This window comes from Tribolium castaneum, chromosome 5 (assembly GCF_031307605.1).
Source record: "Tribolium castaneum strain GA2 chromosome 5, icTriCast1.1, whole genome shotgun sequence".
Taxonomy (NCBI): Eukaryota; Metazoa; Arthropoda; class Insecta; order Coleoptera; family Tenebrionidae; genus Tribolium; species Tribolium castaneum.
Window position 1 is genome coordinate 5,603,105 of NC_087398.1, and position 15,598 is coordinate 5,618,702.

At 37.2% G+C, this 15,598-nt stretch overlaps 3 protein-coding genes across 3 annotated transcripts; all 3 read right to left on the reverse strand.

The window, feature by feature from the left end:
- Window positions 1–733: 733 nt before the first annotated feature.
- LOC107398021 (ATP-binding cassette subfamily C member 4-like) lies at window positions 734–5,249 on the reverse strand. The gene is made up of 9 exons (XM_015980645.2): window positions 4,924–5,249; window positions 4,644–4,877; window positions 4,168–4,598; window positions 3,966–4,122; window positions 2,703–3,917; window positions 2,314–2,656; window positions 2,117–2,267; window positions 1,840–2,070; window positions 734–1,791 (listed from the first exon to the last, which is right to left on the reverse strand). Exons 1-9 carry the CDS (start codon window positions 4,998–5,000, stop codon window positions 875–877), a joined length of 3,756 nt encoding a protein of 1,251 aa, XP_015836131.1. The 5' UTR covers window positions 5,001–5,249; the 3' UTR covers window positions 734–874.
- Window positions 5,250–5,547: 298 nt separating this feature from the next.
- Window positions 5,548–10,001, reverse strand: LOC660599 (probable multidrug resistance-associated protein lethal(2)03659). Its single transcript, XM_015980639.2, has 10 exons — window positions 9,912–10,001; window positions 9,627–9,854; window positions 9,357–9,578; window positions 8,886–9,307; window positions 8,681–8,837; window positions 7,415–8,629; window positions 7,024–7,366; window positions 6,826–6,976; window positions 6,545–6,775; window positions 5,548–6,497 (listed from the first exon to the last, which is right to left on the reverse strand). Exons 2-10 carry the CDS (start codon window positions 9,701–9,703, stop codon window positions 5,596–5,598), a joined length of 3,720 nt encoding a protein of 1,239 aa, XP_015836125.1. The 5' UTR covers window positions 9,704–9,854; window positions 9,912–10,001; the 3' UTR covers window positions 5,548–5,595.
- A 255-nt stretch (window positions 10,002–10,256) lies between these two features.
- LOC660481 (probable multidrug resistance-associated protein lethal(2)03659) lies at window positions 10,257–15,050 on the reverse strand. Its single transcript, XM_966709.5, has 10 exons — window positions 15,032–15,050; window positions 14,440–14,572; window positions 14,156–14,389; window positions 13,678–14,108; window positions 13,474–13,630; window positions 12,208–13,428; window positions 11,819–12,161; window positions 11,623–11,773; window positions 11,344–11,574; window positions 10,257–11,298 (listed from the first exon to the last, which is right to left on the reverse strand). The coding sequence occupies exons 2-10, from the start codon at window positions 14,514–14,516 to the stop codon at window positions 10,382–10,384; spliced, it is 3,762 nt and encodes a 1,253-aa protein (XP_971802.2). The 5' UTR covers window positions 14,517–14,572; window positions 15,032–15,050; the 3' UTR covers window positions 10,257–10,381.
- Between the last annotated feature and the right edge of the window lie 548 nt (window positions 15,051–15,598).

The window sequence follows — 15,598 nt, forward strand, 5'->3', positions numbered from 1 at the left end:
TGGTAAATAGCTATAATTCATCGTGTAGCGTTTTTTGAGTGCCGGCTGAAAATAAGGAAACGTCAATATCATTTAAAAGTGCCGATTCAAATTTGTGCTGTACATTTCATACAAGTGCAGCATTTTAAACCTTACAAAGGAAATGCTCTAGATTTAAAAAAGAAGTTAAAAAGCTCGTTTAAAAAATTAACTTGTATTATTTAATTGTTTTAAATAGTTTAATTTATTATTTATACTATCAGTCATAAACACCAAGACCCCTCTCTGGTATTGTTATTCTCTTTATCAGTACCATAAGTTTAAATTTTAATTTTAAGATAATGGAAAAATTATAAATACGAGTTTAATACTTTTTACAAGGTAATAAGTATTAACATGTCCTTACGTATTGGAAGTTTGTTAAGTTAGGTTTTCTACTTTATCTTGACTTTATCATTACAATTAACCATAAATTGGAATTTTTAAATAAACCAAGCAACAAACACTTTGCTTTTATATTTAAATAAATAATTTAAACAAAATAATTAAACAAAATTTTGCTTCAAACAAGAATTACTTATTATCCATCTTTTTATTAAATTTTATTTTTCAAATTTTGTTGTCTAAAATTTATATTTTGAAAATTGTGGACGGTTTTTTTGGTTTACCTCGTGGTTTACTTTAGAGTCGTACTTGTCCGAAAAAGTGTATTTTCGAATAAAGTTTATGTAACCATAATATTAAAACTACAGGAGGATTAAAAAACAATTTATTGATACTCATTCAACATTTTTATAATAAACAGTGCACATACATAGTAGTATCTTTTTTATGGCGTTTTATGTGATTTTTACAATAACAACGAAATGGGACAAGGAACATAAGTTGAGCCAAATTACGACAAATTTGAGGGTAATAATCCCGACTTCTTCACCAGTTTGTAAAAGACGCCTTCGGTATTTTGCATCAAACTGAGCGGGTCATCATACTCAATAATCTCCCCTCTATCCATGACGATAATTTTGTCAGAATTCAGTATCGAATGAAGCTTGTGTGCTATTGTAAAAACAGTACACGAGGCAAAATTTTCATGTATTGTTTGATGTATCAGAGCATCAGTTTCCGGGTCCATGTTGGCCGTGGCTTCGTCCAGTACGATAATCTTATTATCCCTGATAAGTGCCCTCGCTAAACAAATCAACTGTCTTTGGCCAACACTAAAGTTGGAACTACTTTCAGTAATTTCGTAATCCAAGCTTGAGACTAGTTTTTTCAAATGCGCCGTTTCGATCGCATTCCAAATATCCTCATCAGAGTAAATTCCCTCTGGATCGATGTTTTCGCGGATTGTTCCCGAAAACAGAACGGGATCCTGCGGAATAATGGAAATATGTTTCCTCAAGAAATCCAAAGCTAGTGTTTTCGTATCAACTCCATCGATTGTAATTTTTCCTTCGACTTCGTACAAGCGGAAAAATGTTGAGATTATCGAGGATTTTCCAGCGCCAGTTCGACCAACGATTCCGATTTTCTCCTGCGGGTTTGCCGTGAAGTTCACGTTTTTCAGAACATACTCGTCCGTGTTGTTATAAGACAAATAAACGTTTTCGTATTTGACTTCGCCTTCTTTCGGCCAGTTTTCCAGCACCTGGCCTTGTTTATTCTCCTGCTTGACTTCAGTGTATTCCAGAACTCGCTCAACTGAAGTCATTGAGTTTTCCATTTCGGACCAAATTCGCACTCCCCATTGCAGGGTCCCGGTCATTCTCAAAGCCTGGGATATGGCAAGGCCCACGTCACCAGCCAAAATCTCTAAACAAATAATTAAAAAAATATATGGTAACTTATTACATGAGTTACCCTCATCGAAAAAAATAAATCTTGAAATTATTGACGCTATGAAAATGACGCACAAAATGTCCAAGAAAAAGGCATAGGCTCTCATGGAAGAATACGAGATATAGGACGCAGAAGTGTACAAATCTTGGTGGCGGTCATATTCATGTCTTAGGATTTCCTCAGCCTTGAAAGCTCTGATTGTTGTTAGACCTTCAAGGGTTGCATTCAGGTGACCCACCACTGGACTTCTAGCTATAAATTATAAATTACTGTACTGTTTATTGTGTTTAACAATTACTTGTGGCATCCAGTCTTTTTAAACTTCGAGCTGTGCGAAGGTAATATCCGCGAATTATCATCAATAATCCAAAGAAGAAAAAGGTCGGGATAAGGAAAAATGTGTTAACTGTTGCTATAAGTGTCATTATTCCAGTTACGACAAAAAAAGTCTAAAAAAACTACTAAGTTTGGCGTTTTATACGTTCTAATTTTTACCCTAAACACTTGGTGGTAAATAAAGGGCAGGTGTTCGTCTATGACCGTCAAGTCTTTTGAAAATCGGTTTAAAATGTTGCCAATGAAATTGGTGTCAAAGAAGGACATTGTGGCGTTGACCATATGCATGATCATGTGCTTGTGCAAATTTAGCGAAGCTCTTTTGATCACACTGTAGAATCCAAAAGATCGGCTCAAGTTAAAAACCGTGCTTAGAACTATCATTGCCGTGAACATTTTTAAAATGTAGTCGCGTTTTTCAATTGTTTCTTCTTCAGTCTGATCTGTGGTGTTTGTAATGTTGTAGAGAGTGAAATTGGCTAATTTTTGCTCAGTGTTGACCCTTAAACAAAGTTGTTTTTTTTGGTCCACTGTTTGGAGAGGCTTACCATTTGCTGACTAATTTATCGGAATAACTTTGAACAAATTGTGAAACGCCATAAATTGCGATAACAAGTAGGAAAGCGAAAATACCGCCTCCGTAATGCAGGTATTTCTTGTACACTTCTAATTCAACTGCACCTTTCTTTTTAACTTCTTGGTACACTTTCCGTTCCCTTGTCGTCTCAGTTATTAGTTTGCTTTCTTCATTCACGTCCTCGTCCTCCTCCTCACACAGTTCCTTTTCATCTTCTTCGCTGATTTCTTCCAGAATTTCCTTTTCGGAAATTTCCGTGGACTTGGCATGAGACAGGATAGACCCATGCCGCATCACTATAACACTATCAACTTCTTTCAAGTGACTCACGTTATGGCTAACAAACACCACTAATTTGTTTTGGAGAAATTTTAAAATACATTCTTTGAAAATATAGTCGCTGACTTGGCTATCGAGAGCTGACAAACAGTCATCCAGGAGGTAAATTTCGCTCTCTCGGTAAACGGCACGAGCTAAATTGACCCGAGCTTGCTGTCCTTTGCTCAAATTATTACCGCGATCTTCAACAATGGTGTTATCACCGTCTGCCAATAGCTCAAAATCGTAAATCAAAGCACAAACTTTTAACACTTCTTGGTATCTGGCTTCGTCGTATTTTTCCCCAAACAAAATATTCTGTTTGATCGAAGAAGGAAAAAGCCAAGGGTCTTGAGAAGCGTAAGAGATGCGTCCTTGGGTCAGGACGCTACCATTGGTGGGTTCGTATTCCCTTAGTATCGTTTTCAGCAGAAAGCTTTTGCCACTTCCGACAGGTCCTGTTATTAGAGTGACCCCTAAATCGATATCTAAATTGACCGAATGAAGAATTTTAGTGTCTTTTAAGGCAATGTCCACGTTTTTCAGCGAGATTTTAGGTTTGATGATTAGATGATTTGCGTCTGAAACTTCTTGCAGCTCTAGTGCTTTCAGTACGTTTCCAATTCTCTTGATAGAGGCTGTAGTTTCTGCAATTTGTGAAATAGCACTTGGGAAACGTATACCTAAAGTGTGTGTCAAGATATGGAACAAGCTGTCAATGAAGTAGACTATTTCCGCAGTTATGTGGTTCCCCAACCATTTGTAGGTCATAATAAGAAGATAGAAGGCAATGTTACCATTCAATACACCGATTTGAAGCAGAAAGAACTTTAAGTAAAAAATGAGGTGCATGCTCTTGATTTCTTTGCTGAAAATATAACACCCAGAAATAAATAAATTCGTTATAAAAAATTACATTCTAGAGTCGGTGACTTTCTTGGTAAAAAACTTCTCCCAAGTGTACATTTTAATGATCTTAATTGCTGATAAAGTCTCTTGGGTTGCTTGTAATCGTTCGTCTACTTTCTTGCACATTTTCATACGTAACTTGGCGGCCCACGTCCCCATGTAAACTGCAATTTTTTATTTTTTTTTATTTTCTTGTTTTTTTAACTTACTTTGAATGGGCAATATAATTATGAAAAACCCCACTCCTGCAAAAGTTGCCAAATAAAGTTTCCTGTAAATGATGAAGGAAACGATGATTGTTTTGAGAATTGCAATCCATAAGTCGTTGGCTAAATACGAAAACCGTTCTAAAGCATGAACATCTTTAGTAATCAGATTTATGATTTTTCCGACTGAGATATCGCCAAGTCTCGAAGGACTCAGTTTCAAGGCTTTCCGGTAAATGAAAGAGCAAAAAGCTGTGCGAATTTTGACCCCTAGTGTGGTGACAGCGAGGTGGTAGTTGTGGGAGTAAAGACAGTCCAATATGTTGAAAACGACCAAAAGTCCAGCGTAGAAATACAGATCGTTTTTGGTCATTTCGGTTTGGTTCGGATTGAAATAACTGATTATTTTGCTCAAAGCATGTGGTTGAACTATTCTGGAACCGGAAATAAATAGTGGTATTTGGCAGACTATTACTTACATCAACAGGGTTTTAACCGCCAACTGTGACACCCCCAAGAGGAAAATTTCTTTTCCATAGCAAGCCCACAACAGGCGCAAAATTGAGTTTCTGTCCCGTTTTGTTTTCTGTTTTTCCCATTCTCTTTCAAACTCGTCTCCTAATCTGTCCGATCTGTACTTGGGTAAAACCTCGTACAAATCTTCTTCTTCCAAATCCCGTTTAGCACCCTTTCTGAACAACTTTACAGTATAACTAGAAAATGCGTTAGGTCTTGTTTATAATTGTATTAATTGCTTACAAAAATGTGATCAAAGAAACGACGTTGGCTTTAAGAATTGGATGTGTTTCTTTGATATGTTTTTTTATATGGTCCATGTTCAACACTTGGTGCTCTTGAAAGCTTCTGCTTGCGTGGAAATTTCTTTGGCGTTTTTTAGACAAGGCCTCAAGTATTATTTACATGAATTAAATGACGTTCTAATCGCTTAGTTTAAATATTTATTTCCCTATATGTAAACTGTTGTCCATTGTTTTCTACCATTTATCGTCTTTAACTATTTTGTCAAGTTGTGGATCTAAAAATACACTCTTCTATTTAGTGTTGGTTTTGAATTTAATTCGCTTAATGTTCGCAGTTATCTGCTGCGTGACGCTTTGCGAAAAAGCGCGTTCATGAAATAATTTATAAGCAAGTTATTTGCTTACTTAATTCATAATAATCTCGTGGGTGCTTTGAATCATCAGTAATTGGCATAATTTTCAACTTTAAAAATTTGCAATTTAAGGAAATTTAAATTGACCTGAGATGGGGCTAAAAATTGTCGTTTCTTATAAACGACAAAAAAAATCATTGACATTAATTACCTAATAGGTAATTTGTTGTAATGTTAATGGAGGAGTTAGGATAATGAATACCATAAACTTAAAAAAACTTATTTATTAATTATTTAAATCTTGGAACAGAATAATGTCACAACAACTCTGATTTCTTCACCATTTCATAAAAGGCACCTTCTTTACTTTGCAACAAACTGCGAGGGTCACCACACTCAATAATCTCCCCTCTTTCCATAACGATGATTTTATCTGAATTCAGTACCGAATCAAGTTTGTGCGCTATCGCTAAAACGGTGCATGAGGAAAAATTCTCCTGTATCGTCTGATGTATCAAAGCATCTGTTTCCGGGTCCATGTTGGCCGTTGCTTCATCCAGGACTATAATTTTGTTATTTCTAACGAGTGCTCGGGCTAAACAAATCAACTGCTTTTGGCCAACACTAAAATTTGAGCTGTTTCCAACAATATTGTAATCCAAACTTGGAACAAATTTCTTCAAATGCGCCGTTTCAAGCATCTTCCAAATCTCTTTATCAGAGTAAGTTCCCTCAGGATCGATGTTTTCGCGGATTGTTCCCGAAAACAGGACTGGATCCTGCGGGATAATGGAGACATGCTTTCTCAAGAAATCCAAAGCTAGTGTTTTTGTATCAACGCCATCGATTGTAATTTTTCCCTCGACTTCGTACAGGCGGAAAAGCGTTGAAACCATAGACGATTTTCCAGCACCCGTTCTACCGACGATTCCGATTTTTTCCTGCCGATTGGCCGTGAAATTCACGTTTTTCAGGACATATTCGTTCGAGTTGTTATAAGACAAGGAAACATTTTCGTATTTGACTTCGCCTTTTTTCGGCCAGTTTTCTAGGACCTGTCCTTGTTTATTCTCCTGTTTGACTTCAATATATTCCAGGACTCGTTCAACTGAGGTCATTGAGTTTTCCATTTCGGACCAAATTCGTACTGCCCATTGTAGAGTTCCGGTCATTTTTAAAGCTTGAGATATGGCAAGGCCAACGTCACCACCCAACATTTCTACAAGAAAAGTCGTAACAAATGTATGACTTAATTGGATTAATCACCATCACTGAAAAACATAAATCGTGAGATAATTGAAGCTACAAAAATAAAACAGAGGAAATCTAGACAGAACGCGAAAGCTTCCCTTGAGGAGCAAGCAGTGTAAGAAGCCGAAGTGTACAAATCCTGATGACGATCGTACTCTTGTCTCAAAGTGCTTTGATTCTTAAATGCTCGGACTGTTGTTAGGCCTTCAAGGGTGGCGTTCAAATAACCAATCACTGGGCTTCGTGCTGTAAACACGATTCCAAAATTAATATACTTGCAATTTTTTTAAACAGACTGGTGGCTTCCAGGCGTTTTAAACTGCGAGCTGTCCGAAGGTAATATTTACAAATTACCATCAGCAGTCCGAAAAATAAAAACGAAGGAACGAGAAAAAATGTGTTAACGGTTGCAATCAGCGACATTATTCCAATCATACTGGAAAACATCTAAACCAAAAGATTAGGATAGTGCAACTCTTTTTACAATCTCTTACTCTGAAAATTTGATAATAAGTAATTGGGAGACCGGCGTCAATTACAGTCAAATCTTTAGAAAATCTGTTCAAGATGTTGCCGATGAAATTGGTGTCGAAAAAGTTCATTCTGGCATTGACCATGTGGGTGATCATGTGTTTGTGTAACTTTATGGAAGTTCGTTGAATCACTTTGAACAGGACAAACATACAACCGAGATGACAAACGCTGTTTACGATTATCATCGTTGTATACATTTTTAAAATATAATTACGATTTTCTATTGTTTCTTCTTTGGTCATATCTGTACTATTCGTAACGTCATAGAGAGTGAGATTTGCTAGCTTTTGTTCAGTGTTGACCCTGAAAAAGTTCGATTAGTTTGTTCTTTAACAGTTGAGAAAACAATACCATTTACTAACTAATTTGTCGGAATAACTTTGAACAAACTGCGAAATACCAAAAACTGCAAGAATTAAAAGAGTGACAAAAATACCACCCCAGTATTGCATATATTTCTTGTACACTTCCAATTCAACGACGCCTTGCTTTTTGAATTCTTGGTACACTTTTTGTTCTTTTATTGCTTCGGTTATCAGTTTACTTTCCTCATCCACGCCGTCTTCATTCTCTACTTTGCGCAGTTCCTTTTCATTTCCTTTGATTTCTTCCAAAATTTCCTTTTCAGGAATTTCCGTGGACTTGGCATGAGACAGGATAGATCCATGCCGCATTACTATAACATTATCAACTTCTTTCACATGGCTCACGTTATGACTAACAAACACCACTAGTTTGTTTTGGAGAAATTTCAAAATACATTCTTTGAAAATATAGTCGTTGACTTGGCTATCGAGAGCTGACAAACAGTCATCCAGGAGGTAAATTTCGCTCTCTCGGTAAACGGCACGAGCTAAATTGACCCGAGCTTGCTGTCCTTTGCTCAAATTATTACCGCGATCTTCAACAATGGTGTTATCACCGTCTGCCAATAGCTCAAAGTCGTAAATCAAATCACAAACTTTCAACACTTGTTGGTATCGGGCTTCGTCGTATTTTTCCCCAAACAAAATATTCTGTTTGATCGAAGAAGGAAAAAGCCAAGGATCTTGAGAAGCGTAAGAGATGCGTCCTTGGGTTAGGATGCTACCATTGGTGGGTTCGTATTCCCTTAGTATCGTTTTCAGCAGAAAGCTTTTGCCACTTCCGACAGGTCCTGTTATTAGAGTGACGCCCAAGTCAATATCTAAATTGATAGAATGAAGAATTTGAGTGTCGCTAAAGGCAACATTAACATTTTTTAAATTAATTTTTGGTTTGATTATTGGATTAGCGTCATTTACGTTTTCGTGCAATTCTGGTGCCTTTAAAACGTCTTCTATTCTTTTGACGGAGGCAACAGCTTCTGCTATTTGTGTAAGAGCGTAAGGGAAACGTATCCCTAAGGCAAATACTAAATTATTAAAGCAACTATCAATAAAGTAGACGATTTCAGCAGTTACAAGGTTCCCCAACCATTTGTAGGTCATTATGAGAAGGTAAAAGGCAATGTTACCATTAAGAACGCCAATTTCGATTAGCAAGAATATCAAGTAAAAAATCCGGTGCATACTTTTAACTTCATTTCTAAAAAGTTGCGAGGAAAAGACGAATTAATACGTTCCTAAAAGAACTTACTTTCTTGTTTTGGAGACTCTGTTAATAAAAAACTTCTCCCAAGTGTACATTTTAATAATTTTGATTGCTGATAAAGTTTCCTGTGTAGTTTGCAATCGTTCATCTACTTTTTTGCACATTTTCATTCGTAATTTAGCCGCCCAAGAGCCCATATAAACTGCAGCAGTTCGGTGTAATTTTGAATTTTTAGTTTACTAATAATTACTTTGTAACGGCAATACGATTATGAAAAGTCCAACTCCTGCAAAGGTGGCCACTTGCAGTTTTTGGTACATTACGAAAGAAACGACGATTGTTTGGAGAATCACAATCCATAAGTCATTAACGAAATATGGAAAAGCCTCCAAACTGGGAATGTCTTTAGTCAAGAGGTTGGTAAATTTTCCGATTGAAATTTGGTCTTGTCTTAGTGTTAATGCTTTGCAGTAAATGAGGGAACAAAGTGCTGTACGAATTCGAATTCCTAGTGTATTCAGTGCTAGAAAATAATTGTGGGTGTAAACAAAATCTGTAACGTTGATGACAATCATAAGACCAGCGTATGAATATAAATCGTTTTTGGTCATACTGGTCTGGTTTGGACTAAAGTAGCTAATTATTTTACTCAGTGCATGTGGTTGGAGTATTCTGAAATGCAACAATAAGTCTTGTCTCTAAAACTATCACTCATTCGTACATAATTAGTGATTTAAATACCAACTCTGACAACCCCAAAAGAAAGACTTCTTTTCCGTAACAAATGAACAGTAGACGCCATACTGAGTTTTTGCCTTCCTTTTCCCACCCTTTTTCAAGTTCATTTCCTAATTTATCTGATTTGAATTTAGGTAAAGTTTCATAGAGGTTTTCTTCTTCCAAGTCTAGTTTAGCACCTTTTCTAAATAATTTCAATGTGTAACTGAAAAAAACCTAAATGTACCTGTTTCAATTTTAAGAGACGTCTTACAAGAACGTGGCCACCGAAACCAGGTTTGCCTTAAGAAGCGGATGCCTTGGTCCAGCCCGCTTTTTAACGTGATCCATATTTTGCAGTTTTTGAAACTTTATCTGTTATCCATTATCTTAACTTACGTACGTACCACTCTATAACTTATTTGCGGATCTAATCATGCGTCAACAACGTTGTGACATGAAAATTTCATTAATCTCTCAAAGATACTTTTAAATGTTCATTCTGAAATTTATTCAGTAGTTATGTGTAGACATTGGAGTAATAATGATTAATAAATACCAAAATGTTAAAAATTAAACACTAACTCTTTACATTCTTTCGGTAAATGACAATTTTTAGAGTTGTACTCTACACAGTTACTGGTAATTTAAAACACCACCCACAAGACTATTACGAATTAAGCAAATAAACAATTCTGTTTATTAACTTGTTTCATAAAACCACTTTTTTAAATGGTAAGTGCCAGCAGTGCGAGTACCAAACAATATCACGTGTGCAGGATTTTTAAATAAAAGTCAATAAATTTCAAATTTTTCTGTTAGATTGTCAGGAATTTTGTTAATCTAACATTGCGAAAAGGAAGAAAGGACAGGTAATAGAACGGTATGCCAAATAAATAATAACTTTTTTTTTCTGTATTTTTTATTATTATTATTATTATTGCTTTTTCTTAATTTAAGAAAACAACACATATTTTTAGGAACCACAAATTAACATAAATAAACACCCTTAAATAAATACAAATCACTTTATGCTTCGGCTGTCGGTAGCAGCCCCGATTTTTTGACCATATTATAAAACACACCTTCTGTATTTTGCAACAAACTATTGGGATCATCGCACTCGATAATCTGTCCTTTATCCATAACAATCACCTTGTCCGAGTTTATAATCGTGTGTAATTTGTGCGCTATTGTGAAAACAGTACAAGACGCAAAGTTCTCATGAATTGTTTGGTGAATCAAAGCATCGGTCTCTCTGTCCATATTGGCTGTAGCTTCATCCAGGACGATAATTCTGTTATTACGGATGACAGCTCTCGCCAAGCAAATCAACTGTCTCTGGCCAACGCTAAAGTTGGAACCATTTTCCGTAATTTCGTAATCTAAACTCGGAACAAGCGGCTTCAAATTGGCCGTTTCGATAGCTTTCCAAATTTGATCATCTGTGTAAAGTCCTTCAGGATCAATATTATCGCGGATTCTCCCACTGAAAAGAACTGGGTCTTGCGGGATGATGGAAATATTCCTCCGCAAGTAATCCAAAGACAAGGTTTTGATGTCAACTCCGTCAATCGTGATTGTTCCTTTGACTTCGTACAACCGGAACAAAGTCGAGATGATTGACGACTTCCCAGCGCCTGTTCTGCCGACGATCCCGATTTTTTCCCTCGGGTTCGCGGTAAAATTAATGTCTTTCAGGACATACTCCTCGGAGTTGGTGTACGACAAGTAGACGTTTTCGTATCTGACTTCGCCTTTCGTGGGCCAACAGTCCAGCGTCTGTCCTTGATTGTTCTCCTGCTTGACTTCGGTGTATTCAAGGACGCGTTCGACTGAAGTCATCGAATTTTCAATTTCGGCCCACTGCCGGATCCCCCACTGCAAAGTTCCCGTCATTCGGAACGCCTGAGTGATGGCAAGACCTACGTCTCCGGCCTCTTTGACTAAAAATTATCAATAGTTTAAGTAAATTTGGATAAATAAATTACCGTCATCGAAAATAACAAATCTTAAAACCACCGATGCGATAAAAAGTGTGTTGAAAGTGTCCAAACAGTAGGCAAAAGCCCGCATGCTGCACTGGAAATTGTACGTGGCTGAAGTGTAAAGGTCCTGGTGCCTGTCGTATTCATCTCGCAGGATTTGTTCGGCTTTGAAAGCCCGGATTGTTGTCAGACCTTCAAGGGTTGCGTTCAAGTGACCCACGACTGGACTTCGAGCTTGAAATTATTGTCTTTAGTACGAAAAATTAATACAAATTCACTCACTAGCAGCATCCAGACGCTTAAGACTTCGTCCTGTTGGCAGATAATATCGCCTAATTACTGCCAAAAGGCAGAAGAACATCAGTGTCGGGATTAGAAATGATTTAATGACTGTGTATATCAGGATCAAAACGCCGACTATTACGAGAAATGCCTGCAAAAATAAATGAGAAAAAATCCACGGCCCTAGGGAACGTACTCTAAAGACTTGGAAAATCACAAACGGCAAATGCTCGTCAATCGTCGACAAATCCTTCGAGAACCGGTTCAAAATATTGCCGATAAAATTGGTGTCAAAGAAATGCATCGTGGCTTTGATAATATGGTCAGTCATATATTTGTGCAGCTTGATGGAGGCTCTCCTTGCAACGGCAAAAAGTGCCAAAATTCGGCCAAGTTCGAAAGCTACAGTTAGAGCCGTCATTGCGCTGAACAGGTGTTGGGTGAAATCGCGATGGCTTATTATGGTCCCCTTCTGTTGTTCCGTCAGATTCGTACTATTACTAAAAGTGAAGTTGGAGATTTTCCTCTCGAGATTAACCCTAAAACAAGTTGTTTATATTTTATTACTGAGACTCCGTTTTTTACCATTGGCTAACCAATTTGTCCGCATAGCTGTGAACAAATTGCGAAACGCCAAACGCGACTAGCAGTAGCGTGAAGATGAAAAACCCGCCACCAAATTTGATGTATTTGGTGTAAACGGAGAGGTCCACCTCGCCTTTCTTTTTAATTTCCTGGTAAACCTTCCGCTCTTTGGTGGTTTCGGTCACTAGTTTGGTTTTTTCGTTCGCTTCGTCCTCGTCCTCATCGATTAAATCCTCAGTTTTTTCCTTATCGTTGATTATCTCCTCCAAAATTTGGGTTTCGGAAATTTCGGACGACTTGACGCAGGACGAGACCGAGCCATCGTGCATGATAACAACATTGTCAACGTCCTTCACATGACTGGCGTTGTGGCTGACGAAGACCACCAGTTTGTTTCTCAAGAATTTCAAAATGCACTCTTTGAAAATAAAATCACTGACGTGGGCGTCCAACGCCGACAGGCAATCGTCCAGGAGGTAAATCTCGCTCTCTTTGTACACAGCCCGAGCTAGGTTGATCCGAGCTTGTTGTCCTTTGCTCAAATTGATTCCGCGGTCTTCAACAATTGTGTTATCACCGGCTGATAGCAGGTCAAAGTCGTACACGAGCGCACACACCTTCAGGACTTCGTTGTAGCGTTTTTCGTCGTACTTTTGCCCGAATAAGATATTTTGCTTGATTGAGGACGGGAACAGCCACGGTTCCTGCGAAGCGTAGGAAATTCGTCCTTTGGAAACTAAGCCTCCGCTTGAAGGTTCGTAGTCCTGGAGGATCGTCTTCAAGAGGAAGCTTTTGCCGCTTCCCACAGGACCAGTGATGAGAGTGACTCCCATGTCAAGCGTCAGGTTTATGGAGTGGAGGATTTCCTTGTCCTTGAAGTTAACACTGACGTCCTTAAGAGTGATTTTTGGTTTGATTGTTAAATGATCTTCGTGTTGTTCCGTTTGCACTTCTAATGCTTTTAACACATTGCCGATTCGTTTAATAGAAGCGGACAGTTCGGCTGTTTGTGTGATTCCGATGGGGAAAAGAATGCTGATGGTGTGAGTGACGATTTGGAGGCAACTTTCGACAAAATAAACGATTTCAGCGGTTACGTGGTTATCGAGCCAAGTGTAGGTCATGATGAGGAGGTAGAAGGTCATTTTGCCACTCAAATTACCGATCTGTAGCACAATAAACTTCAGGTAGAAGTTGGTGTGCATTGTTTTAATCTCTTTCCTGGAAGTAACACTTAAAATTTGTGCCAAAATAAACTATACCCACTTTCTGGCATCTGAAATTTTCTTGTCAAAAAACTTCTCCCAAGTATACATTTTGATGATTTTGATCGCCGATAAAGTTTCCTGAGTCAGTTGTAACCTATCGTCTGTTTTCTTACACATTTTCATTCGCAGCTTCGCTGATTTAGAACCCAAAAAAGCTAAAACCGCTGTCAGTAGAACAGTAAATATTTATACTGACCGTTACCTTGCATTGGGAACAAAATGACAAAACACAAGACACCTGCAAAGGCAGAAACCCCAATTTTCCGGTAAATTATGTAAAAAATAACCCCGGACTTGACAATTCCGATCCATAAGTCGTTAGCGAAGTGAATGAAGCTTTCGAAAGAGTGCACATCTTTGGTCATTAGCGTCACAATGCGTCCGATTGATATGTCGCTGAGTCTTGTAGGACTCAACTTTAGAGCTTTTCTGTAAATAAACGAGCAGAAAGCTGTACGAACTTTGATCCCCAGTCCTGTTACAGCTAGCTGATAGTTGTGGACGTAGATGCAATTGATTAAATTGATTGCGATCAAAAGCATCGCATAGAAATACGCGTCCTTTTTGGTCATTTCAGTTTGGTTCGGGTTGAAGTACGAAATAATTTTGCTCAAAGCTTGCGGTTGGACTACGCTAAAACCAAAAAATTAGGCCGAGTCGGATGCCAGAGTTGTGACTACATCATCGTTGTTTTGACAATGAGCTGCACTAGACCAAGGAGGAAGTATTGCCACCCGTAGCAAGCCCACAACAAGCGGACTATTGAATTGTTTTTGCCTTGCTTTTTCTGTTTTTCCCATTCTGCCTCCAACTGGTCGCCCAGTTCTTTCGATCTGTAACTTTTCAAAACTTCGTACAAGTCGTCTTCTTCCAGATCATTTTTGTAACCCTTTCTGAATAGCTTTAAAGTGTAGCTAAAATATCACGGATAAAGAGGTTGTAGTGATTAGGTGCACAGTCTTACAAAAATGATAAGTTTGATAAAATGTTGGCTTTCTCTTGGGGATGGACTTTGCGTTCACGTTTTCCGAGATAGTCCATGGTCTTCAGGTGCCACTCACATAGTGACAGGGATAAAAATGAAGAGGATATAATATCTAATCAAAGTAAATAATAAAAATTTAAAATAATAGTACAAACACGGCTTAATGCCAAGACAAATAATTTTTACTGCTACGTCAGTGGTCATGTTGTAAAAGACATCGTTTAGCATTAAAACTAAGCTGTCAACAATGTTGAAATTAGATTTATAGTAAGATTTACAATTATTTAAAATCTCTTATCATGTTCATGGTTGCGAAGTCATTGTCTTGACCGTAGCTCAAACTAGGTGCTATTGTAAATAAACAGGAATTGTATACAATAATAACAATTTTGTTGATAGCTTATCTTTTGGAAACAAGAACAATTAATAAATGTTTCGGTGATTGTGAAAAAATCTCAAACTTTGGCATGACGTTTTTTTTATTATATTTGGCTTCTTAGGTAAAGTAAATTTTAATTTTAATTTTGGCAATTAGAAGAATTTACTTAAACCATTTAGTATTTTTACATACCTTTTGATTTAGCTGAGAAAAAATTTACACTGAACTCCTTCTCAATAAAAATAACAAGTGCATAATTGGCCTTTTCATCTCAGTGTTTTCACAAATCAATAAGAACATAAATCGACATAATTATGTTAAGTATCAGCGATTAGTTGGGGTTATTTACTTTAATTGTTTTATTCATTTCCAGCCTCTGGAGATTCTTGAAGCATAATTTACGCGATAAACATATTAATAAATTCATTGATAAGATTCTACAACGGCAATAAGTGAACACGCTGTAGTTTGGTATTAGTTTTATCACAAAATGTAATAATTCATAACTTTAGTCTCTAATAATTGGCCAAGATTTTATCTTCAAACGCATTCAAAATGGACCACATTTCTTTCATAAAAAATTGACAACAAAATAAGCAAATAAGAAACACGAAATACCGCACTCTGTTTTTTATACTCGTAATTAAACTTATTTAATTACATAATCAAGGGAATTCCCCAAAATTATGTAATTTTGTTATAAGTATAAGCAAGTTACGAAACAGGAATTAAGACTAAATAAAAAAACCATGAGTACAA